Raw genomic sequence first — 19,755 nt, 5'->3', positions numbered from 1 at the left:
CCACCCAAGTACATTTAAAAAGACTTTCCTTTAGAAATATAAGCCAAGGGTTAGTTAGTGAAGAATTTTCCCTGCTGGGCTCCCTATAATAACCCTTATATTTAGTTGATAAGAATTAAATATCAGTAATATTCAAGCCCTGGTCTATAGAGATCTTGGTATTTCTTTAAATAACTAGTTTTCTAAAAATAGAGTTGCCATATGATCCAGCAATCCCACTCCTGTGCATATACCCAGACAAAACTATAATTTGAAAATAAACATGCACCTCTATGTTCATAGCAGCACTATTTACAAGAGCCAAGACATGCTATTTACAATAGCAACCTAAATGTGCATCAACAGATGAATGGATAAAGAAGATGTGGTATATATATATAATGGAATATTACTCAGCCATAAAAAGAATGAAATAATGTCATTCGCAGCAACACGGATTATCATACTAATCAAAATAAATCAGAAAGAGAAAGACAAATACCATATGATGTCACTTATATGTGGAATCTAAAATACAACACAAATGAGCATATCTACAAAACAAAAACAGACTTACAGACATAGAGAACAGACTTGTGGTTGCCAAGGGGGAGTGGGGGAGGGAAGCACTGGGAGATTGGGATGAGCAGATGCAAACTATTATATATAGGATGGATAAACGACAAGGTCCTACTGTATAGCACAGGGAACTATATTCAATATCCTGGGATAAACCATAATGTAAAAGAATATGAAAAGAATATATAAATGTATAACTGAGTCACTTTGCTATACAGCAGAAATTAGATACAACATTGTAAATTAACTATATTTCAGCAAAATTTTTTAATGACTAATTTTCTACCATTGTCTCAAAAGTAATTTTTAAAAACCTTTCCAAAAGCTTACATAAAATGTAATAATTTATGTATATGACTTTTATCAATATCTCAAGCAATTAATTGAGGTAAAATCTGAGGAAGATCCTTAGGAGAGTAATTCTTATAGCTGTCTCTTTCCCCCTCCTTGCATTCCTGATTGGTGGGGTGTCCCTGGGAACTCACAAAACTGCTATTAAATCAACCAAAGGGAGCTGGGCAGTGGAGAGTGACAAGAGCGGTACCTGTCACAAGTAAGAAAGGAATGCCCACTACTGGTTGTATCCCTTCCCTATTCTCAAATAGAGCAACATGTCACCATCATAATGTCCTTCTATGTCCAATCTTACTAAAATAAACCAGAACCCAAAGGGCATGGGTAAATCACATGCTTATGAACAGACAGAGGAACTTTCTCCCTGTTTTAGAAAGTGAAGTCCATGAGCTCGGACCTTTTCAGACTGGTTCACGACCATATTCCCAGCATCTAGAACAGGCATCATTATGATTTTTGAGAACCACTGTTTTTAATTCTGTACATTCAAACTTCAGAAAGTAACACCAGCTTTTGGATTCCAAAAATTATCCACCATAAGATGTCTAATAAGAATATATGATAGGCAGGAGGACACACAATCTCCACAAAATGGAGGATCAATTCTTTTCCCCTAATCTGTGGCTAGCAGGTATAAACTTTACCAGCCCTTTGGGTAGCACACTTTGGTTACAGTACATATTCAGAAAATGAATCTAGTACTTAAAGTTAACTTCATTCTCCATAATGATCCTTTTACCTGAGTATTTAAAGACATATCATGTCAAAAGTAAAATCAGTGAGGTCTGCCTCCTCTACCTGATTTAAAACTGTGAGTCTTGCTCTGTCCTGTGCTCCTAGCCCTCCTTAACCTGTTCTATTTCTCAATAGCACTTTTGACATTCTAACACACCCCACATCTTATTTATTATCATGATGGCTTCTTTGCTTGCCTCCTGCAGCCCCCAACTAGAGTATCAGTGCCACAGGGGTATTTTTAAAGACAGAGTTATTTGCTTTGTTCACTAATGTTCCCATATGCTTAGCTAAACTCATGTCTGGCACAGAGCTGATGTTCAATAAATATTTGTTCAATGAATAAATGTAATTTTTCATTAGGTAAGCCATTCTACCATGCTGGCACTTATTACTGGAAATATAAAAACATAAATGCAAAACTGAGTAAAAATTATACACAACTTTGGTCTGTTTTTGATAGTCACATCAGGGAGTGTTTTACGGGAAATATCACAAACATTTGTCATAGCAGTTATACATGTAGGCAAATAGTTTTAGAGTTTTAGCCAGGTTTTCTGAAAAACGTTTCATCATGGGATTTATCTGCATCCAGTTTGAGTTTGGTCTATGATACCCTTTGTTTCAGCACAGAATGCTTTTGTAAGCAGGTAATGAGAGAAGAACCACTGTTAGGAGGATTAAACCATAAGGACACTTATTGTTTACTAAACAAGAAAAAGTAGGCAGTCCCATAGTTCAACAATGTTATTAAAGACCCAGGTTCTTTCCAACTTTCTGCTTCCCCATTAACTTGTTGGGTTTTTTAATCTTAATGCTTGTTGCCTCATGGTTGCAAGATGGCTACCATAGCATATGGCATCACACCTGCGTTCAAAACAGAAAAAAAGAGGAAGGTGCCATAGCATTAAGTTCTCTGGTATCTGTCTCTTTCATCAGGAAAGCAAAAGGAGTGCCAGAAGACACAGCAGAGATTCATTGGCCAGAACTAGGTCACGTGGCCAACCCCAGAGATTAAAAAGCCAGGAAAAGCAAAGATCTGGCAAAGAACAGGATTACCTGACAATGGTTCTCTACCCTAGTGAGAGATTTTTTTAAATGCTAATGCCCCACTTCAAACCAATTAAATCAGAATTGTGGAGGGGGAGCAGGAATCTGTATTTTTTTTTAAGAATTTTTTTTCTTTTTTTTTTCATGCCATTCTGTCCAATTCTGTCTTTTTTAAATTTTTTATTTTATATTATAGTTGATTAACAATGTTGTGTTTGTTTCAGGTGTACAGCAAAGTGATTCAGTTATACATATACATATATCTATTCTTTTTCAAATGGGAATCTGTATTTTTAAAAGCAAAACAGGTGGGACTTCCCTGGTGGTCCAGTGGCTAAGACTCCTGGCTCCCAATGCAGGGGGCCCGAGCTCAATACCTTTAAAGAGACTCACTCTGCTGTTCATTCTTGCATTCAGTCAGAAGACATTTATTAAGTACCCTCTAAGTGTAAGGCGCTGAGGACAAAAGATGAATAAGTTCTTAACTTAGAAACTAATGAGGGAGATAAACATGTAGGGAAAAAAATCCATCAAAATCCAATATGCCAGGGGCTGGGGAGAGGGAGAGACGGGGGCGGGGTGGGGGAGGGGTTTGTTCAGTTTTATAAGATAAAAAGTTCTAGAGATCACTTGCACAACAATGTGAATATAGTTACTACTGAACTGTATATTTAAAAATGGTTAAGATGGTAAATTTTATGCTATGTGGTTTCTACCACAATTTAAAAAACAAAAGCAAAACAAAACAAAAAACAATATGGTAAATCCTAATAGAGGAATAAGACTAAAGAGCTTATGGGAGAACAAAGAATTTTTTTTCACTTATCAAAGTCTTTGGAAGTGAATAATTACCCAACTAGCCTCTTAAGTAACCATCTGTCTCTATGCATCAATTTCACCCTTTATGACCTGATCTCGGGACACCTACCTTGCTTAGATTGTGATCAACAAATGGTAAAGAGCAAAGGCTACACTCCGGGCCACCAAGAAGACACCTTAATGGGAAAGGGACCAGCAGGTCAGAAAGCCAGAACTTCAGACTCTGGGACTTGAAGTCCCAAAGGGCTTTAAGAGTTGAACCCATGCATTTTTTTTTTTCAGTTTTCTTTATAACAGACCAGTATCCCACTAATGATCCCATTCATGTATTTGAAGATATTTAAGGCTTTTTCTTAACCTTCCTTCATTTCAGCAAGCTAAACAATTTCAACTCCTTCTAACTTTCCATGTAAGATTTACTTTCCTCAGTTATTTTTTCCCTAACCTTCTCTGCTTTCATATCCATGTCAAAAGTAAAATTATTCTAATAAATGCCCTAAAATACTATATTAAGTAATTGTTAACAAATATGCAGTTTGTGGTCAGTTTGAGGTCCACTTTTAGTATTTAGGCTTATAACAGCTAAATTTGGATTAAACTTGTGTCTAGTCAGTCCTTCCCAATTTTTTCCTTGCATTTGCCCCCATCAGATTTATCTTATTATTGAGATTTTGTTTTCAAGTTTTTGAACATCTCTTTGACAGAATCTGGGTAGAGAGCCAACTGTAATTCAAAGAAGAGCAAGGAATTTCCAAATCAAGTTACCACCTAACACTGTTTTCAACAAGTTATATATGTGAATGTTTTAAATTCTATGTATACCCATTTTGAAATAACAAATACTATTACTTACCACATCTGGGCCATACATTTAAAACATATGGGTGTCAAGTTTATCTGGAATTGTTTGGATTAACAGTGGTTTCCAGAGCCTATGTCTTCCAGCTGCCCTCACTGGGTGCTCAGTATCAAAGTTGCCTTCAAGGAAATCCAACTCTCAAAACTGTGACTGCTATTCTCACCCCACGAAGAGCCTCAATATGCATTCAATAGCCGCATTTCCCGCCCCCCCAACACGCAGTCTTTCACAACTTCAGGAATTTGTTTTTTAAAGAATCCAAGTCCACTGCCACAGTTAAGAAAAGTGCTTCCAATTTAAAGAGTATATGTACCCCAAAAGTCTAAAAAGTCTGGAAAATCTGCACTATGATCTACATCCAATGCAGAAAGCTGATACAACATCCAGTACAAACCACATACAATGTCCATATAACAAATTTGAGCAGTTCTGATTATTGTGATTAATCCATGTGCTAGTGCAGAAGACCTGTGTCATCTAAGTTGATCAGAGTGACAGGGCAATAAAGCAAGATACATATAGTGATTAATGACACAAATATTATTATCTGTCTGGGATCTAGAAGCTCACTCAGTACCAAATAATTGCAGCATTATGTCCTATTCTGAAGGTATTTTATGAAAGACCCAAATGATTGCCTAAGCTGGTGCTACAGATTTCATCTTTCATTTTGTATCTATATTGTTCTTCTGTTAAGCCAAGTAATTAATACCATTATTAAAAATTATAGGGACTTCCCTGGTGGCTCAGTGGTTAAGAATCCACCTGCCAATGCAGGGGACATGGGTTCGATCCCTGGTCTGGGAAGATCCCATATGCCGCGGAGCAACTAAGCCTGTGTGCCACAACTACTGAGCCCACAAGCCACAACTACGGAAGCCGGTGCGCCTAGAGCCCGTGCTCCGCAACAAGAGAAGCCACCACGAGAAGCCCGTGCACCGCAACAAAGAGTATAGCCCCCACTCGCCGCAACCAGAGAAAAGCCCGCACAAAGCAGCAAAGACCCAACACAGCCAAAATAAACAAATAAAATAAAATAATGAAATAAATTTATTTTAAAAAATTATAGCATTAAATGGAAATAGAATATCCTTCATTATTAAATCTAAAAAAAATTTTTTTAATTGTTGGGAGACAAACCTGATTATGTGTGGATATAGATCAGAAAGAATTTTCCAAGAGTGCTAAAGAAGCTATTTTTCAAAGCAGCACAAAATGTCCATGGACAGCAAAGTATTATCACCCTTCAACAACAAAAAAAAAAATAGAAAGATATGAATACATAATAAAGTAAGTCTGCTTGCGCCACAATCCACTCTCAACTCTTCATGCCAGCAATGGGAGAAAATTGACTGAATCAAGCTAACATTCTGATAAAATCTCCAGATTCTGTTCTGCCAAATACCATTCACGGTAAAACAGGGCGTTCTTTCTGTATTTTCGAGGAAATAAAATCTGGTTGTTTTTATTTATGTGCAGATCACAGCTGCTTGAGTTTTAAGGTGATTTTTTTCTTCAGTGACCACTGATAAACAGGCAAAATAAAGCGACCGTCTACTAGAAAGCAGTAAGACTTACAAGAAAATGAAAGGGGGAAAATATCAAAATATGGTAGTTTGGGACATTTCTGGGCTTTCTTTGGACTAGGAAATAGAAAGGTAGGTAATAGCAAACCTCTCAAGGAAAATAATTCATAGGAAACATACACATAAATGCAGCACAAGAAAAGGAATATTAAAACAGCAGTCGGAGTAAGGTGAATATAACTGCAAGAAGAAAATGGCTTTATTTTATTTAGGCAATATAGTTCACTCAAGCAAATTGAAGAAAATTGTAGATTCAGTCATTCGTTCAGTCAGCAAATATATCCAAGAAATAATTTTCATACTCTCTTCTAACTGGGACATTATAAAAGTCTATCAGATATAAATCCAGTTTTATGGGCTCAAAATACATTTAAACAAATAAAATCACATCAAATACCCTAGTGTCTTGAAATATGCATTAAACACTCAGCACGCTTTTCTGAAAAAGCACTGAATATACTAGGTTTTATTTGTACATCAAAATAATTTCATGCACTGCATAACTAAAGGAAGATAATATCTATAAAAGAATTGTCTCTCTAGATCAAAGCATGGCAGTTGCATCTTTTGAATTTTGATGCTACAATTAAAACTACAGTAGTATGAACACTAATGAATAAATAATGCTTTAAAGTAGTATTTACACACACAATGCAATAATTTTCTGCTAAATTTTCTTTTTTGACTGTACGTTCAAAGAAGCACCCTTCATGATGATTACTGTGTGCATGTAAGTGGTTTAAATGATCAGTATGTGACCAAGAGCTTTTCCCCAAACTGCTTTTGCCATTCCAGACATACAAATATATCGATTCTTTCACAGCCTGCATGGACTTGGTTGGAATGTGTGTGTGCAACAGACTTCTGCGTCTGTATCTAAGGTTTTACCACAATGCTACAATTCAATTGAATTCTAAAAAATTTATAAAATCCTACTCTTTTTAAATTACTATGCTGGGCTATGTGAACAGAGTTCATCATACCTCCATGGGGCTTACTAACTACATATCCACCTTGGGGAGGTGGGTTTCTGAAGGCAGAGAATGTCCTGACTTGGCAAAGATGTTCAAAGTGAGCTGAGAAGCCACAGATGTGACAAGGGTTCACTGAACTTCAGAATAAATTCATTTGTTCAATCTTGTTTATAAAGTGCTTACTATATGCCAGGCCCAATTGCTCTCATTTCCTTCCCATATATCACACTGTATTGTCATCATTTATATGTCTCTCTGGGCAAACCAGCACCATCACATGACCTCCCATTAAACTGAAAGATTCTCAAAGGTTGGGACCTTGTCATATCAACTGATACATTGCCATGGACTCAATAAATATTTATGAATGAATAAATAAATGGTAAACGTATAAAATGTTATGTTGTAAAGGCAGGGAAAGAGCTTCATGGAAGATGTGGCATTCTAGCTTAGCCTTAAAGAGAAGAAAGGGAAGAGAAGAGGGTTCTAAACAAAGGGAACAGTATAAGCGAAGGCCTGGGAGTGGGGAAAGAGCAGGCATTTGGGGGAAGTCAGCAGCTGAATTGGTTGGTATACAGCAATGGTTCCTTCCTGGGGAGAGGGGCCCTGGCTTGTCACCAACACCACTCAACTGTACCAGAATACAGGGGAGAGCAGGATGGCAAGCCCGACATATTGAAATGACTCCCCAAGTCATTCTGAGGAGGATTTCTGGTAAGGAAACGTTATTTGTAAAGTGTGGGGGGGAGGCTAGAGAAATGATGAGGCAGGGAGAAGTAGCAGGCAAAGTTGCAAAGAAGTTTATCTTTGGGGTCCTCCTGTCGCCTGAATTCCCTTCAGTGGTCTCAGTACTCTACTCTTATCCCCATGTCTCACTCACAAAGGCCCCCACTGATATGGTGGTGATAGCAATCCCTTCCAGCTGAGGGGGATTTCTTTAGTGAGTGGCCTTCCATGTAGTCACGATTCCATCCAATTCAGCATTCATTGACCAAGAGCCCACCATACACAAGCCAGCATACTCTCCTCAGATGCCCAGATGAATGATGTCATCCCATCCTCAAGGATCTCACAGTCTAAAGCATTTGCATTTTAATATCTAAGTTCATACATCAAATGCTTTTAAGAACTAAAGGAACTGCCAATCGCACCAAAATAGGGAGAGATCTTGAAGCAAATAACCTTGCCCTAAATTCCTAAAATACCCCCAATTAAAAGTGTATCTGTTCTAAAATTGCTCGTGTCAACTGCCAACTTCCTATATGTTAAATATGCAATATTCAATCAGCAAAACAGCTGGCTAAGCTAAACATCTATAGGGATCAGTGGTTCTTCTTCAGTAGAGACATTTTTGAATGAGAAACAGAAATGATGGAGGAAAATCATTTGCATAATAGGGAAAGAATTCCAGGCAAGTCTCCTCTCAAAAAACCAATTGTTTTCTCCCTAAAGAGGCAGCTCTCCACCTGTTTCATCTCATCTCAAGCATTGTGTGAAAGGCCTTGTTGGAAGGGCTGTGCTGCAGCAGGGTCCAAGGGTGTGTAAATGCACTTGACCCCCCAATTGGAACAAGAGTGGCCCCTGACCTTGCTGACCAAAGGCTCCTGGAGAGGCAAAGACAACAGAAGAAGGGAAAAGCGGGGGAGATAAGAGGAAGATGGGCTGTGCAGGCATGGTTTTGTCCAGGAGAGCATATTGCTGGCCAGCCTGAGGCTGGAGAAGTTATTTCTTCTTCTGCCTTGGGCAGCACTGCTGTGACCTGGTCCCTACCGACCTTTCTACCTCTACCTCTATCGACCTCAACTCATACAATTTATGCTCTGATAATACCTAACAGCCGTTGTGGCCTTCCATCACTCACTCTTTCTCTCTCTCTCTCTCTCTCTCACACACACACACACACAGACACACACAGACACACACACACACACTTGCATCTGCTGCTCCTTCTACCCAAAACTCTACACAACTATTACAACCCCTCACCCTCTCCCCCATCCCCAGTGAATCATTTAACTCTTACACAACCTTCATGGCTTGGCGTAGAAGTGACTTTCTCCAGGAAGCTCTCCCTGCTGCCTGTTTGTGCTGCCACAGCATCCTGGGTAGTCCTCACTAAATCAATCTCACCATCCTCTGAGCCCCTTGAATTCCAGACCCTTACTTACTCATCTTTGTATCCTCAAGACTTAGTGTGGCATCTGGTAGGGAGTGGGTCTGGTACGTGTTGAACTGAATGGGATACCGTATGTCTGGGTGCTTACCATCTTGGGTCCAGAATGTAGGAAGTACTATGGAGGTTTCGTGGGTTTCCCCAGACAGACTTGAGAGTCAGCAGCCTCAAAGTATAGAGGAGTTGGAATAGCTATGGCAACTGCCAAGAGAACAAGAACATAAGTCTGGAGGGAAAAAAAAGATTTCACCAAAATGCATGGGTCTGAGAAGAAGTTTTAGGACTGAAGCTTTGAAAAGCCCACGTTACCTGACTCCATAACAATTTTCATAGACTTCCCTGGTGGCGCAGTGGTTAAGAATCCACCTGCCAATGCAGGGAGCACAGGTTCAATCCCTGGTCCGGGAAAATTCCACATGCTGCAGAGCAACTAAGTCCATGCACCACAACTACTGAGCCCACATGCTGCAACTACTAAAGCCTGTGCGCCTAGAGCCCATGCTCTGCAACAAGAGAAGCCACCGCAATGAGAAGCCCACGCACCACAATGAAGAGTAGCCCCCACTCACCGCAACTAGAGAAAGCCCACGCATAGCAACGAAGTCCCAACACAGCCAAAATAAATAAACAAATAGATAATTTTAAATTTTTTTCATAATACTGTCCTAGTGGACCATGAGCTGGGGAGGGGGTGGGACAGAGGGAAGGGAAGTCCATTATTCACCTTGGTGTCCCATTGTGAAGCGCGTGAGACGTACTGGCTAGACAGATACACATTTAATAGTTCCTATATATCTGATTCATAGAACTACAGAGCTAATTTAATGCTGTTCATACTATAATAAGGCTTCTATGCTTCTCAAGTAATATATTCGTTGTTAATTTAATTCATAGTTTAAAAACAAATCCCTTCAAATACTGTTGAGTCAATCAAATCAGGTGGGCCAAACTGGCTGGTGTATTCATTACCCTGATGATTAACTTAGTGCAAGAAATGTGACCTGTTTCATGAACATAAAGACATCTTGTGGGAGCATGGGAAGTTCTGCTCTTGGGCCTAGGAATTCCCAGTTTGAGCCCAATGCTTGGTGAAGACAGAACCGGGCTCCTTACATGAGAAGAGTAGTGGGGAGAGATGGGGAGGAGGGGAGGGAGTTGGGAGGAATGGAACAGAGCTCAGTATAGTAGATGCCAAGCCGGCTAGGTTCCAGCCTCAGCTGCACCACTAACTCACTGTCCCTTGGCCTCTCTAGGCATCAACTTCCTCAATCTGAAAAACAAGGCAGATGGATGAGATGATATGATATCTCCTTTCTAAAAAAAAATTTCACGCCTTTATTTTTAAAAGTTATGTCAGAGATAAAATTTGTTTTAAAACTATGCTAATGCATATCATGCTTGATTTTTATTGCCTATTTTTATTATGCTTATAGTCAAAGGTTAAAAATAAGAGTACACGTTGCTGTGCTCTTTTTTGCCTTCTTATCTAAGTTCCAACGGACTTCTGATGAACCGTCTTCTCCGAGGTACAAGAGAAGGACCTATTAGCTTCCTTTGTTATAGATATTTAAAGCGTATCAGTTACAGATGTTACAGAGAAATCATTTTTTAAGGCTTTATTTTCCCATCTTAAAAAAATATTTGATTTGAAAATATTTTTAACAAGTTACTCATCTGTTTTATTCACCAACAATTTATCAGTTGAAATAGGATTTCTCATTCACACATCTCGCTACTAGCACAAACCAGTAATCTTATCCACTATCCTACTTCGGGAAGAGAATTGGGTTGAAATCTAATAGATATTTCAAGCAACACATCAGTTAGTCCCTATAGTCTTTCACATTTTACATTGCTTCCCTATAATCATCATTCATTTCTTTAGCACTGCGAGGCCATAAGTATCAGAGGCAAAGATGTGTCATGATATCATCTGCTAAAGATCTAACAGATCGATGGCAGGCTTTATTCTCTCTGAAATAAACTCTGCCACCCTCTATGTGTATATATATATATATATATATATATATATATATATATATATATATATATATATATATATATATCCTTTTTATATATCCCAATCATATCCCTTTTATACATCCGCATTATAGATCCCAATCATATCCCTTCCACCTGTGATTGTAAATAATTCCAGATGCCTAATCAAGGGGGTTCCAAGCAGTTAACCTAGGAGACCCACAGGGTCCTTCCCAGCCGATCGCACGCTCCCGGGACCTCCCTGCCCGGCTCGCCTTTGGCAACACCCGGCCCTTCACCCAGTGAGCGCCGCCTCCGGGGCCGCTGCGCCGCGGCGCGCGCACGCGAGGCCACATGACCCCGAGCCGCCATGGCGGCGGTGACGAGCGGTCTCTGCTCCGGGCCTGCGGCGGGCGCCCGCTTCTTCTGCACCGCGGGCCGCGGCCTGGAGCCCTTCCTGATGCGGGAGGTGCAGTCGCGGCTGGCGGCCACGCAGGTGAGTCGGCCTGGTCGCGCGCCCGGGCGGGAAGCAGGGCGGCCCAGTCCCCGCCCCTGGCCGTGGTGCCTCCCCGCCGGGGTCCGTCCCAGACCCGGGAAAGCGACGTGAGCCCCGCGCTCTCGGCCCGCGAACCCACGGAGGCGACGTCCCGGCCCTCGGAGTTCTGCTGGCAGGTCCTCTAATTACTGCCGGAAAGACCCGCCAGACGTTTTTCCCTGCACATCTGTTACCGCGTTATCTGTCACGCGTGAAGTTTTGTTAAAAAGAGAGGTTGACGCAAGTTACTTCATGGATTCTTTAAAAGAAAAGTGTTTGATAGTGCCTATAATTAGAATTAGACCTGTCAGAATCCTTTCTCCATCCTTTAAATGCAAATACAATCTTCAGGTTCAGCTGTTTTTGTCAGTTTCCCGACAATGATTATGTTTATCTCATAGGACTTTTGGGAGGATTAAATGATAAAGGGTGTGTAAAGTACACCTTAAACACGCAGTAAATAGTAGCTAGAAAAATTCTCTTGGAAGCCTCAGAGGAGGAAGTTAACAGTTGCTGGCATTTATACGCTGTTAATTTCAATGAAACGAAGAAGGTTTTAAACATCAGTTTAGGTTCTAGGACAAGCTGAGCCTGGTTCTTGAAAACAGGAAAAGGATGTAATAGAAAAGTGCTCCAGTATCTTGATGGGATATATATGACAGCGTGAATGATGTGTTTTTGGAAAATGAAAGCTTATTGAAAGAAATTGACCACTCCACTCCCAGGACTCATGCAGTGTTGAAGGTCTACAAAAGGAGTTTTCAGTGATGAGGGGTTGGGGGGAGGAGTATAGAGGGGTCATGAAGAATGGCATCAATCTTTATCAGACTACCTGCCATTTGTGGTTTTGGTCACAGAATGTCATAGAGTATTGAATGTAGCTAATCTAAAAAAGCAACAATAGCAACTGCTGACATGGATTAAGCATTTAATATGTGTCAGACAGTTTTCACAACTGCCCTGTGTTATGAGGTAGGCTCCACATTTAACAGAAACGGAAAATGAAGCACAGGTAAAGTCCAATAAAATATTCAAGTCGTGGAACCAGAAAATAGCAGAGCTGGGATTCACACCCAAGCTGTCTGTGAAATCAAGCATGAGCATGTTATCATGTTCAACCTAGGCAGGCTGGGACCTGGGTCCAGTTCCTTAAACACTGTGTGGCCATGACGTCTTGCTGCACTGATTTTTTAAAATGTTAACGTAGAGTTCTTGGTATGAAAAACAGATGGCTTGACCCAGACTGCATATGCTGCGTTATTAGAAAAAAGATGGTCTCTGCTTGTTCTCAGTCTTTGCCATTTGCTTCTCCATGGTGTGGTTTCATATGTTCTTCTATCCTCTATGTTCTATCCTCTATGTTTCCTCTATGTAAATCGGAGTCCTGTAAGTTATAGCTAGCACTTGGTCATATTCAGGTTTGATTTTTTTTTTTCTCCTGGTGGTGGGGCAAGCCTCTCTATAGGTTCCTGTGTATTTTTAAATATTTAGTTTATAGCATATAAATATATACTATAGTATGTAGTGTGTAGAGTACTTTAAAGAAATGTGTTGGGTAAAATTAAGCTTTACTTTGTAATAATGTTTAATGTGTTAAATACTGTTATTTATTATAACAATAAAAGCAGGAACAGTAATTTTGAAGGTAGTAGAGGTGTCTCCAATGCCAGCTGGCCAGGAGGCCCTGTCAGTTGATTAATCAGCCTTTATAAATCCACATAGCAAAGACAATTAACCCAGGTCTTTTTGTTTTTACTTTTTTAGTGGGGTCATGATGATAGAGGGTAGTGGGGTACAGCTAAGGAGATAGTTGAGTTGTTTCATAGTTTTTCATTTAATGTAGTAAAGTATATATTTTAAATTCTCTCTTCTAAAATGATCCAAAAAAAGCTCACACCCCACCTCAGTCCTTCACTTAGCACTTAAAAATTAATTCTGAAATGAAATGGCATCTATAGAATTAGGAAAACTTTGGTATCTCCCTGTATTACTGTACCTGACTTTTTTGCATAGGCTTAAGCTTTTCATCTTTGTGTCAGACTTGAATCCCTGAATTTTAAAAGAAAGGTAAAACTGCTAACTGCTTAGATAATGCTAGCCGATAACAGAGCTATTTTTTTCTTTAATAAAGGCTGTTATTTCATCTTCTGAAGTGTTAGACATAAAACCAGCTGGTTTTAGGCAGTTTTTAATGATTTAATTCCAAATGGAAAGAACAGATTGGATATATAAATAAATTTTCAAGTAACAAATACTGGGATAAAATATTCTAAAATGCCACAGTTCTCCCTAATTATTGTAATTGAATATGATCAGTTACAAACTAAAAAAAAAACGAGTAACGGTAGCTTCAGTGTTTGAAATCATAAACAGCAAAATTCATTTCTCTACTACTTTGAGATACAATGTCTTTACAAAGGGTGAACAGTTAAAGTGCTTTCATATATATGACTGATTCTCACAGTGGCTGTTTTACAACTTCGTAAACTACTTCTGATTACATGTTCATTTCTTGTAAAAGGAATGTAGGCCTAATGTTAATTTTTTAAATAAAGAGAATAATGTTGCTTTTGGTTTTGAGAATGTATTTAGTGCCTCAACACATATTATTCTTATGATTGGATACCCCAAATAAATTAAATGACCTTTTAGGTCCTCTTAATTAACTTTATTTTCAGTCAACATTTTTTTGTTCTCCACACCCTCCTCAAAAAAATATTTTTTTGGAGGAAGTTCATTATATAAACTGTTTCTCTTGATACTCAAGTGAATGAGAAAAGATAAGATCTTTGTACAATTAAATAACAAATTTAATGTCTGGACTACTTAGGTTAAAATCACTGGTCTAGATGTTTGCATCAGTTTGTTTATAAGACTTGGATCTTAAAACCATACATTTTCAGTAAAATATGTATTTCAGCTCCCCCAGAATCTTGACAAGGTATTTCATGTCTGTTAACCTGTTTTGTGATGGCTTAACATCAGCTATATTTTTCGGTCAAGTAACATAAAATCTAAACTTCTAAAAATTTACTTTTTAAAACTGTGTCTCCAAATTCTAAGCACTTTTGAGGCATATATTTAGTTTTGACTTTAGAGGGAAAATGTCACCTTTGTAATGAGAAAGAAGTAAATTGTAGAAACCAGAAGTTCTTGTTTTAGTTACTTCATTATCCCCTTAAATACTGATTCCTAAACATTCTTCTCATTCCCTCCTTCCTCCATCTCTCTTAGTTAGCTACATTGCTGGTACCTAAGCTATTTGGGTTTTTTTTTTAATTTATTTGTTTTTCCAGCTCTATTGAGGTATAATTGACATAACAACATTATGTAAGTTTAAGGTGATTTGATACATTTATATATTGCAAAATGATGACCACCACCACAAGCTTATAATGCTTGACCGTTAGCTAACACCTCCATCCCGTCATATAAGCACCATTACTTTTTTGTGGTGAAAACATTTAAGATCGACTCTCTTAGCAACTTTCAGCTATATAATACAGTATTACTAGCTGTAATCACCATGCTATATGTCAGAGCCCCAGAACTTGTTACTCTTGTAACTGGAAGTATTGGGGTTTTAATTGTTATCAACCTAGGACTTCCCCAGTGGAGATTCTTCTTCATCAAGCTAGAGTGGTAACCTCAGAAATTACCATCCCCAAAGCTTAATTAGACCAGGTCAGATCAAACATACAACATTTGGAGCTCAAATTCCCATTGAATGGGAGCTACCTACACACATGGGATCCCCCAAATGCCATGGTTGCCTCAGTCCTAGGAAATGACATAAAACCGTGTCCGTCAGCCCATGGCCACTGCTAAAGGGAGAATGCTAGGACTATCCACATCCATCCTGAACCTGAGGGCATTGGAATGACCCACAAGGTTTAGGGTTCCATTGGCATTAAGCACCATTTTCTGTACCTCGTTCCACTCTCTGTGAGTCAGTGCTCTCTTCATTCTCCTTTCTTCCCTGACTTTGACCACATAGCCATCCTGTCTCCAAAACCTCTTTCTGTTTGATGCATACTTCTTGCTTCTGTCCATTTTCCAGTTCCCACAGCCAAATGGTTCATTATTTCTTCCTCAGTAATCTACTTCTCCCTCCAGCATCACAGTCAGCACTCAGTCCTTTATGCCTCTTCCACAGTAATTTTTTCTGCCAGCTAATTTAGTGTCATAGTGTTCATCAGAAGCTTATAATGCTTGACCGTTAGCATCTGTAGTTCTCGAAATTTCGTGACCGTTATCAAGGCGGCCTGAGCTACACCATCCATCCACCTGACACCATCAGTCAGCATCACACAGCAAATGTTGCCATGCTGACTTACAGTTTACTTCAGCCAGGTTGTCACTCCCATCTGTGTGTTCGTGCCCTTTTTTCTTTTGTTAGAATCCCTCTTCCTAAGTCTTATAGGATTCTTCCCTGAGACTTTTACTAACGATGGCTTCCATCGTCGGTGCTACTTATTGTACCTACAACTTATCAGTGCGTTTATTATGTTAAGTTGTTAGTTTTCTTCTGGGTTTAATGCAGGTTGTTGTCTTATAAATTTTACATTTTAATTTGTATGTCAGTGTATGCCTATTACATTATTATTCATCTTTAAGATTTATACTGTATGCTTCCTTGTAGACCACGAGGTAGATGTTTAAGAAATACCTACTGATTATTTTAACCTTGGGCTAGACACCTCATTTGTCCTCTCCATTATACCTTTCCTTTGCCCACTCTTAACAGTTGTGTGAGATTTGATAATTAATGAGTATTTTGTGTTCTATTTTTTTAGTAGTGTGTGCACACACACTTTCCAAAAGGTAACATAGAAAGATTATGATCTTGGTCACTGACTATGTGACTTCATACAAATTATTTAACCTCTCTAAGCCTCAGTTTCCTAATCTATAAAATGGGGATGATAAAATCTACCTTAGAGGGTTGTTATAAGGATGAGGGGGGAAAATGTATTCAGAGTGCCTAGTACAGTGTCTGATAAATAGTAGATACTTCAGAAATGGTCATTTTTATTATTGTTAGTCTAGGTGCTATGTTTTAATTAATATCTATTTTTTCTATCTCTAGGTTGAATATATTTCAGGAAAAGTTTTTTTCACCACCTGTTCTGACCTGAATATGCTGAAAAAATTAAAATCTGCAGAAAGGTTATTTTTGCTGATTAAAAAGCAACTTCCATTTAAGGTTTCTTCTGTAAGTAAAGGTACAGTGTATACCTATTGCTTTTACCCCCCATGATATATTGTACTCCACAGTTTTCTGCTTGGTAATTAATATGTAGCCATTTCACATTTTTAAGATTCAGACCCATGGGATCATTAATTAGTTATTTTTCTGTATTTCCTGAACATTATCACCTAATTATGTCTCTTCTCTTTGTAATCTGCTGCCTGTCTTCTGAGATTTTAGTGTCCTAAGTCACATTTCTTCCTTAAGAATTATGATCAGACACCTTCTCTAGAGCTATGTATGGTCAGTGCATTTATTTAGATTTAGGAGCATGTAATAACCCAAAATGCATTGATTTAATTAATTGGTCAAAACTGTCACCATCTAAATTTTAACCGATGAGTGATATAATTGGAAAAATACTACATAGTAAAATTTCCTGTTTGGGGAACTTTAAATGTTTTGAAAAAACTTATACCCATTTATAAAGCATTAGAGTTAAAGAGGGCTTAAGAGATTTCTTGTCCACTCCCTAATTTTATAAATATGCTGCTGAAATAATGTAAAGATCTTGATAAAAGCAACAAAAAAGGATCAGATACATCTGGATAAAACATTGCCTTAAACCTCATTTTGATTGCTGCTTGTGCACAAGAGACCATGTCATCATATAGTCTATAATAAAATGTGTCAAGAAAGATACAAATGGCAAGAAACCAAGACAGGGCAGAAAAATTGTTTTAAAGCAAATCCTAAGGTATTTTATTGTGGGGTGAATAAAATTTCATCCCAATATTCCACACGCTTTCATCTTTAGAGAACTACAGTAATTATTCTTGGGTCATTTTGATGTCCCTTGTTCATCAAGGAAAGGTTACATTTTATCGAGCATGGCTGGCAGTCCCTAAGTTATGAATGGGTTGTATATCTGAAGTGTTACTTTGTGGAAAATCATTTTACGATCTGTGCTAATATTGTATGGTCTAAAATAGTCCCAAGATTCAGTTGCTCTGTTTTTGAGCTCTGTGTTTTGCAATTTATTCTGTTTTTTTAAACTTAATTTTTGTAGGCAAGATCAGCATTATTTTAAAGATCAACACATGCTCTAGGACTATAAGTATACTGAAGAGATGCATATGTTATCATAGGACAAATGATCTTGCTAAAGAAAATGATAACTTTGTAGGAATTTTAAAACAGTTTTGACGTTAAGTATGGAATATATGAATGAACTTTATTCTGTACAATATTCTTATGTTAAATTATATAAATTCCAGATGAAAGGGAAGTCACTATTCATGTAGCAATTTAATAAAATTTCTTATTTTAAAGAAATAAAGGTAATGGGATTTGGGGGTGATGAATAGCTTCAATAAAGGGTAAACTAAGATTTTATTTATTTAGGAAAAATATTTAATGAAATGCAGAGACTTACAAATGATGATCCTGAAAGTTGGTTGAATGCCATTTCAATTTGGAAAAATCTTCTTGAACTTGATGCAAAAAAGGTAAAACTTTCTCAAAAAAACACTAACCCACTAAAAAGAAAAGCGGGAGAAAATGACATCATTGCTAAAAAATTGAAAACAGATCAAATGCAAGAGATACAAGAGAATAAGGAATGCCAAATGGAAAAACAAATAGAAGAAGCAACACTGGAACAAGGAAATTTTACCACTAAAAGAGACAAATCTCAAGAAGAACTTCAGAACGATGTAGCAGAAGCAGTTGATACTCATAACCAGAACGACTTAACTTTCAGAGTTTCCTGTCGCTGTAGTGGAGCCATTACAAAGACCTTTACTGCACAGGTACACTTTCCCCCTCCAGAGTGGGTTACCATTTTCTAAAAGAATTTATTACTCTTTAGATCTAAAAAGAGGTGAAAACCTTTCTCAGAATACATAAACCAGGCCCAGACAGATAACTAGGCCTAATCTCATATAACTAAATCTCTTCTAAAAATGCATTTTCCTTCTTAACTGTACCTCAGATGCTTAAGAGGAATAGTATGCCATTCTTTGTAAAGACCTCCTTTTACTTTCTCCCTAAAAGTTTTGTTAAACGAATAGATATCCTTTACATTTGGAAATCCTAATATCATGGTCTGAAGCTTTTTGGCTTTCTCTGTAGTTCGGTTCTGTGTTTATTGAATTGTTGCTCTGCACCAGGTCCTACATGTGGGATTGTCCCAGGACCCAGATGCAAATACACAGATGGACATAAAAGGAGAGCAAAGACCACGAACAGACCCTACAAAGTTCAGTAATATAAAGGGCATAAGCCTAGGTCCTTTGGCCAGTCTTAAAATCAGACCCTTAAGTTTGAGCCTAATGCTATTGCTGGTAATTTTTAAACATATAGGATTGCCATAGCTAAAATAGTTAATCTTTCAGCTTGCATCTGTTTCCTAAAACCCAGAATGGCCATATTTATCAGGCCATGATCTGGTTATTTCATGTATCTAAAATTACAAGAATAAAGATTACATACGAGTAGACGTTAATGCCATAGGATGTGTTGGGGATGGAAGAGGTAAAATGTACCCTTTTTGCCTTGAGTAGAAAATGCTTTTGTGTGATATTTTAATATTGTAACCTTAAATTACCATCAGATAGTCTGATTGATTTTCCTGCAGACTCTGTTAGTTTTTGCTTACATTTAAACTTAAAATTTTCATTTTTAGTATATTCTTTTCTGTAACCTGCTGCTTTTCCAGGAGGTAGGAAGAGTAATTGGAATTGCTCTCATGAAACAGTTTGGATGGAAAGCAGATTTGAGGAATCCAAATTTAGAGGTAATGAACGTTCATTTTATTTTATATGCTTATAACCTAATTCTTTAAAGACGATGCCAACTATTCTTTTTTTAAATTGAAATATAGTTGACATAAAATAGTATGTTTCAGGTGAACTACACAGTGATTCAACATTTGCATATA

The 19,755-nt window shown here is 38.0% G+C and overlaps 1 protein-coding gene across 4 annotated transcripts in view; it reads left to right on the top strand.

The window, feature by feature from the left end:
- Nucleotides 1-11,458: 11,458 nt before the first annotated feature.
- THUMPD2 (THUMP domain containing 2) overlaps nucleotides 11,459-19,755 on the top strand; it is a 45,648-nt gene continuing 37,351 nt past the window's right edge. For 2 of the 4 annotated variants that reach the window (XM_060117062.1, XM_060117065.1), the window contains exons 1-4: nucleotides 11,459-11,584; nucleotides 16,713-16,848; nucleotides 18,219-18,625; nucleotides 19,534-19,611. In XM_060117062.1, the coding sequence (XP_059973045.1) occupies nucleotides 11,459-11,584; nucleotides 16,713-16,848; nucleotides 18,219-18,625; nucleotides 19,534-19,611 (747 nt within the window). Of the gene's footprint in view, nucleotides 11,585-16,712; nucleotides 16,849-18,218; nucleotides 18,626-19,500; nucleotides 19,612-19,755 lie in introns of those variants that run through there. The other 2 variants (XM_060117063.1, XM_060117064.1) reach the window with 2 other exon arrangements.

The sequence above is a fragment of the Mesoplodon densirostris genome, chromosome 14, assembly GCF_025265405.1.
Source record: "Mesoplodon densirostris isolate mMesDen1 chromosome 14, mMesDen1 primary haplotype, whole genome shotgun sequence".
NCBI lineage: Eukaryota > Metazoa > Chordata > Mammalia > Artiodactyla > Ziphiidae > Mesoplodon > Mesoplodon densirostris.
The sequence above is the reverse complement of the archived record's forward strand: the minus strand, read 5'-3'. Positions and strand labels throughout refer to the sequence as shown.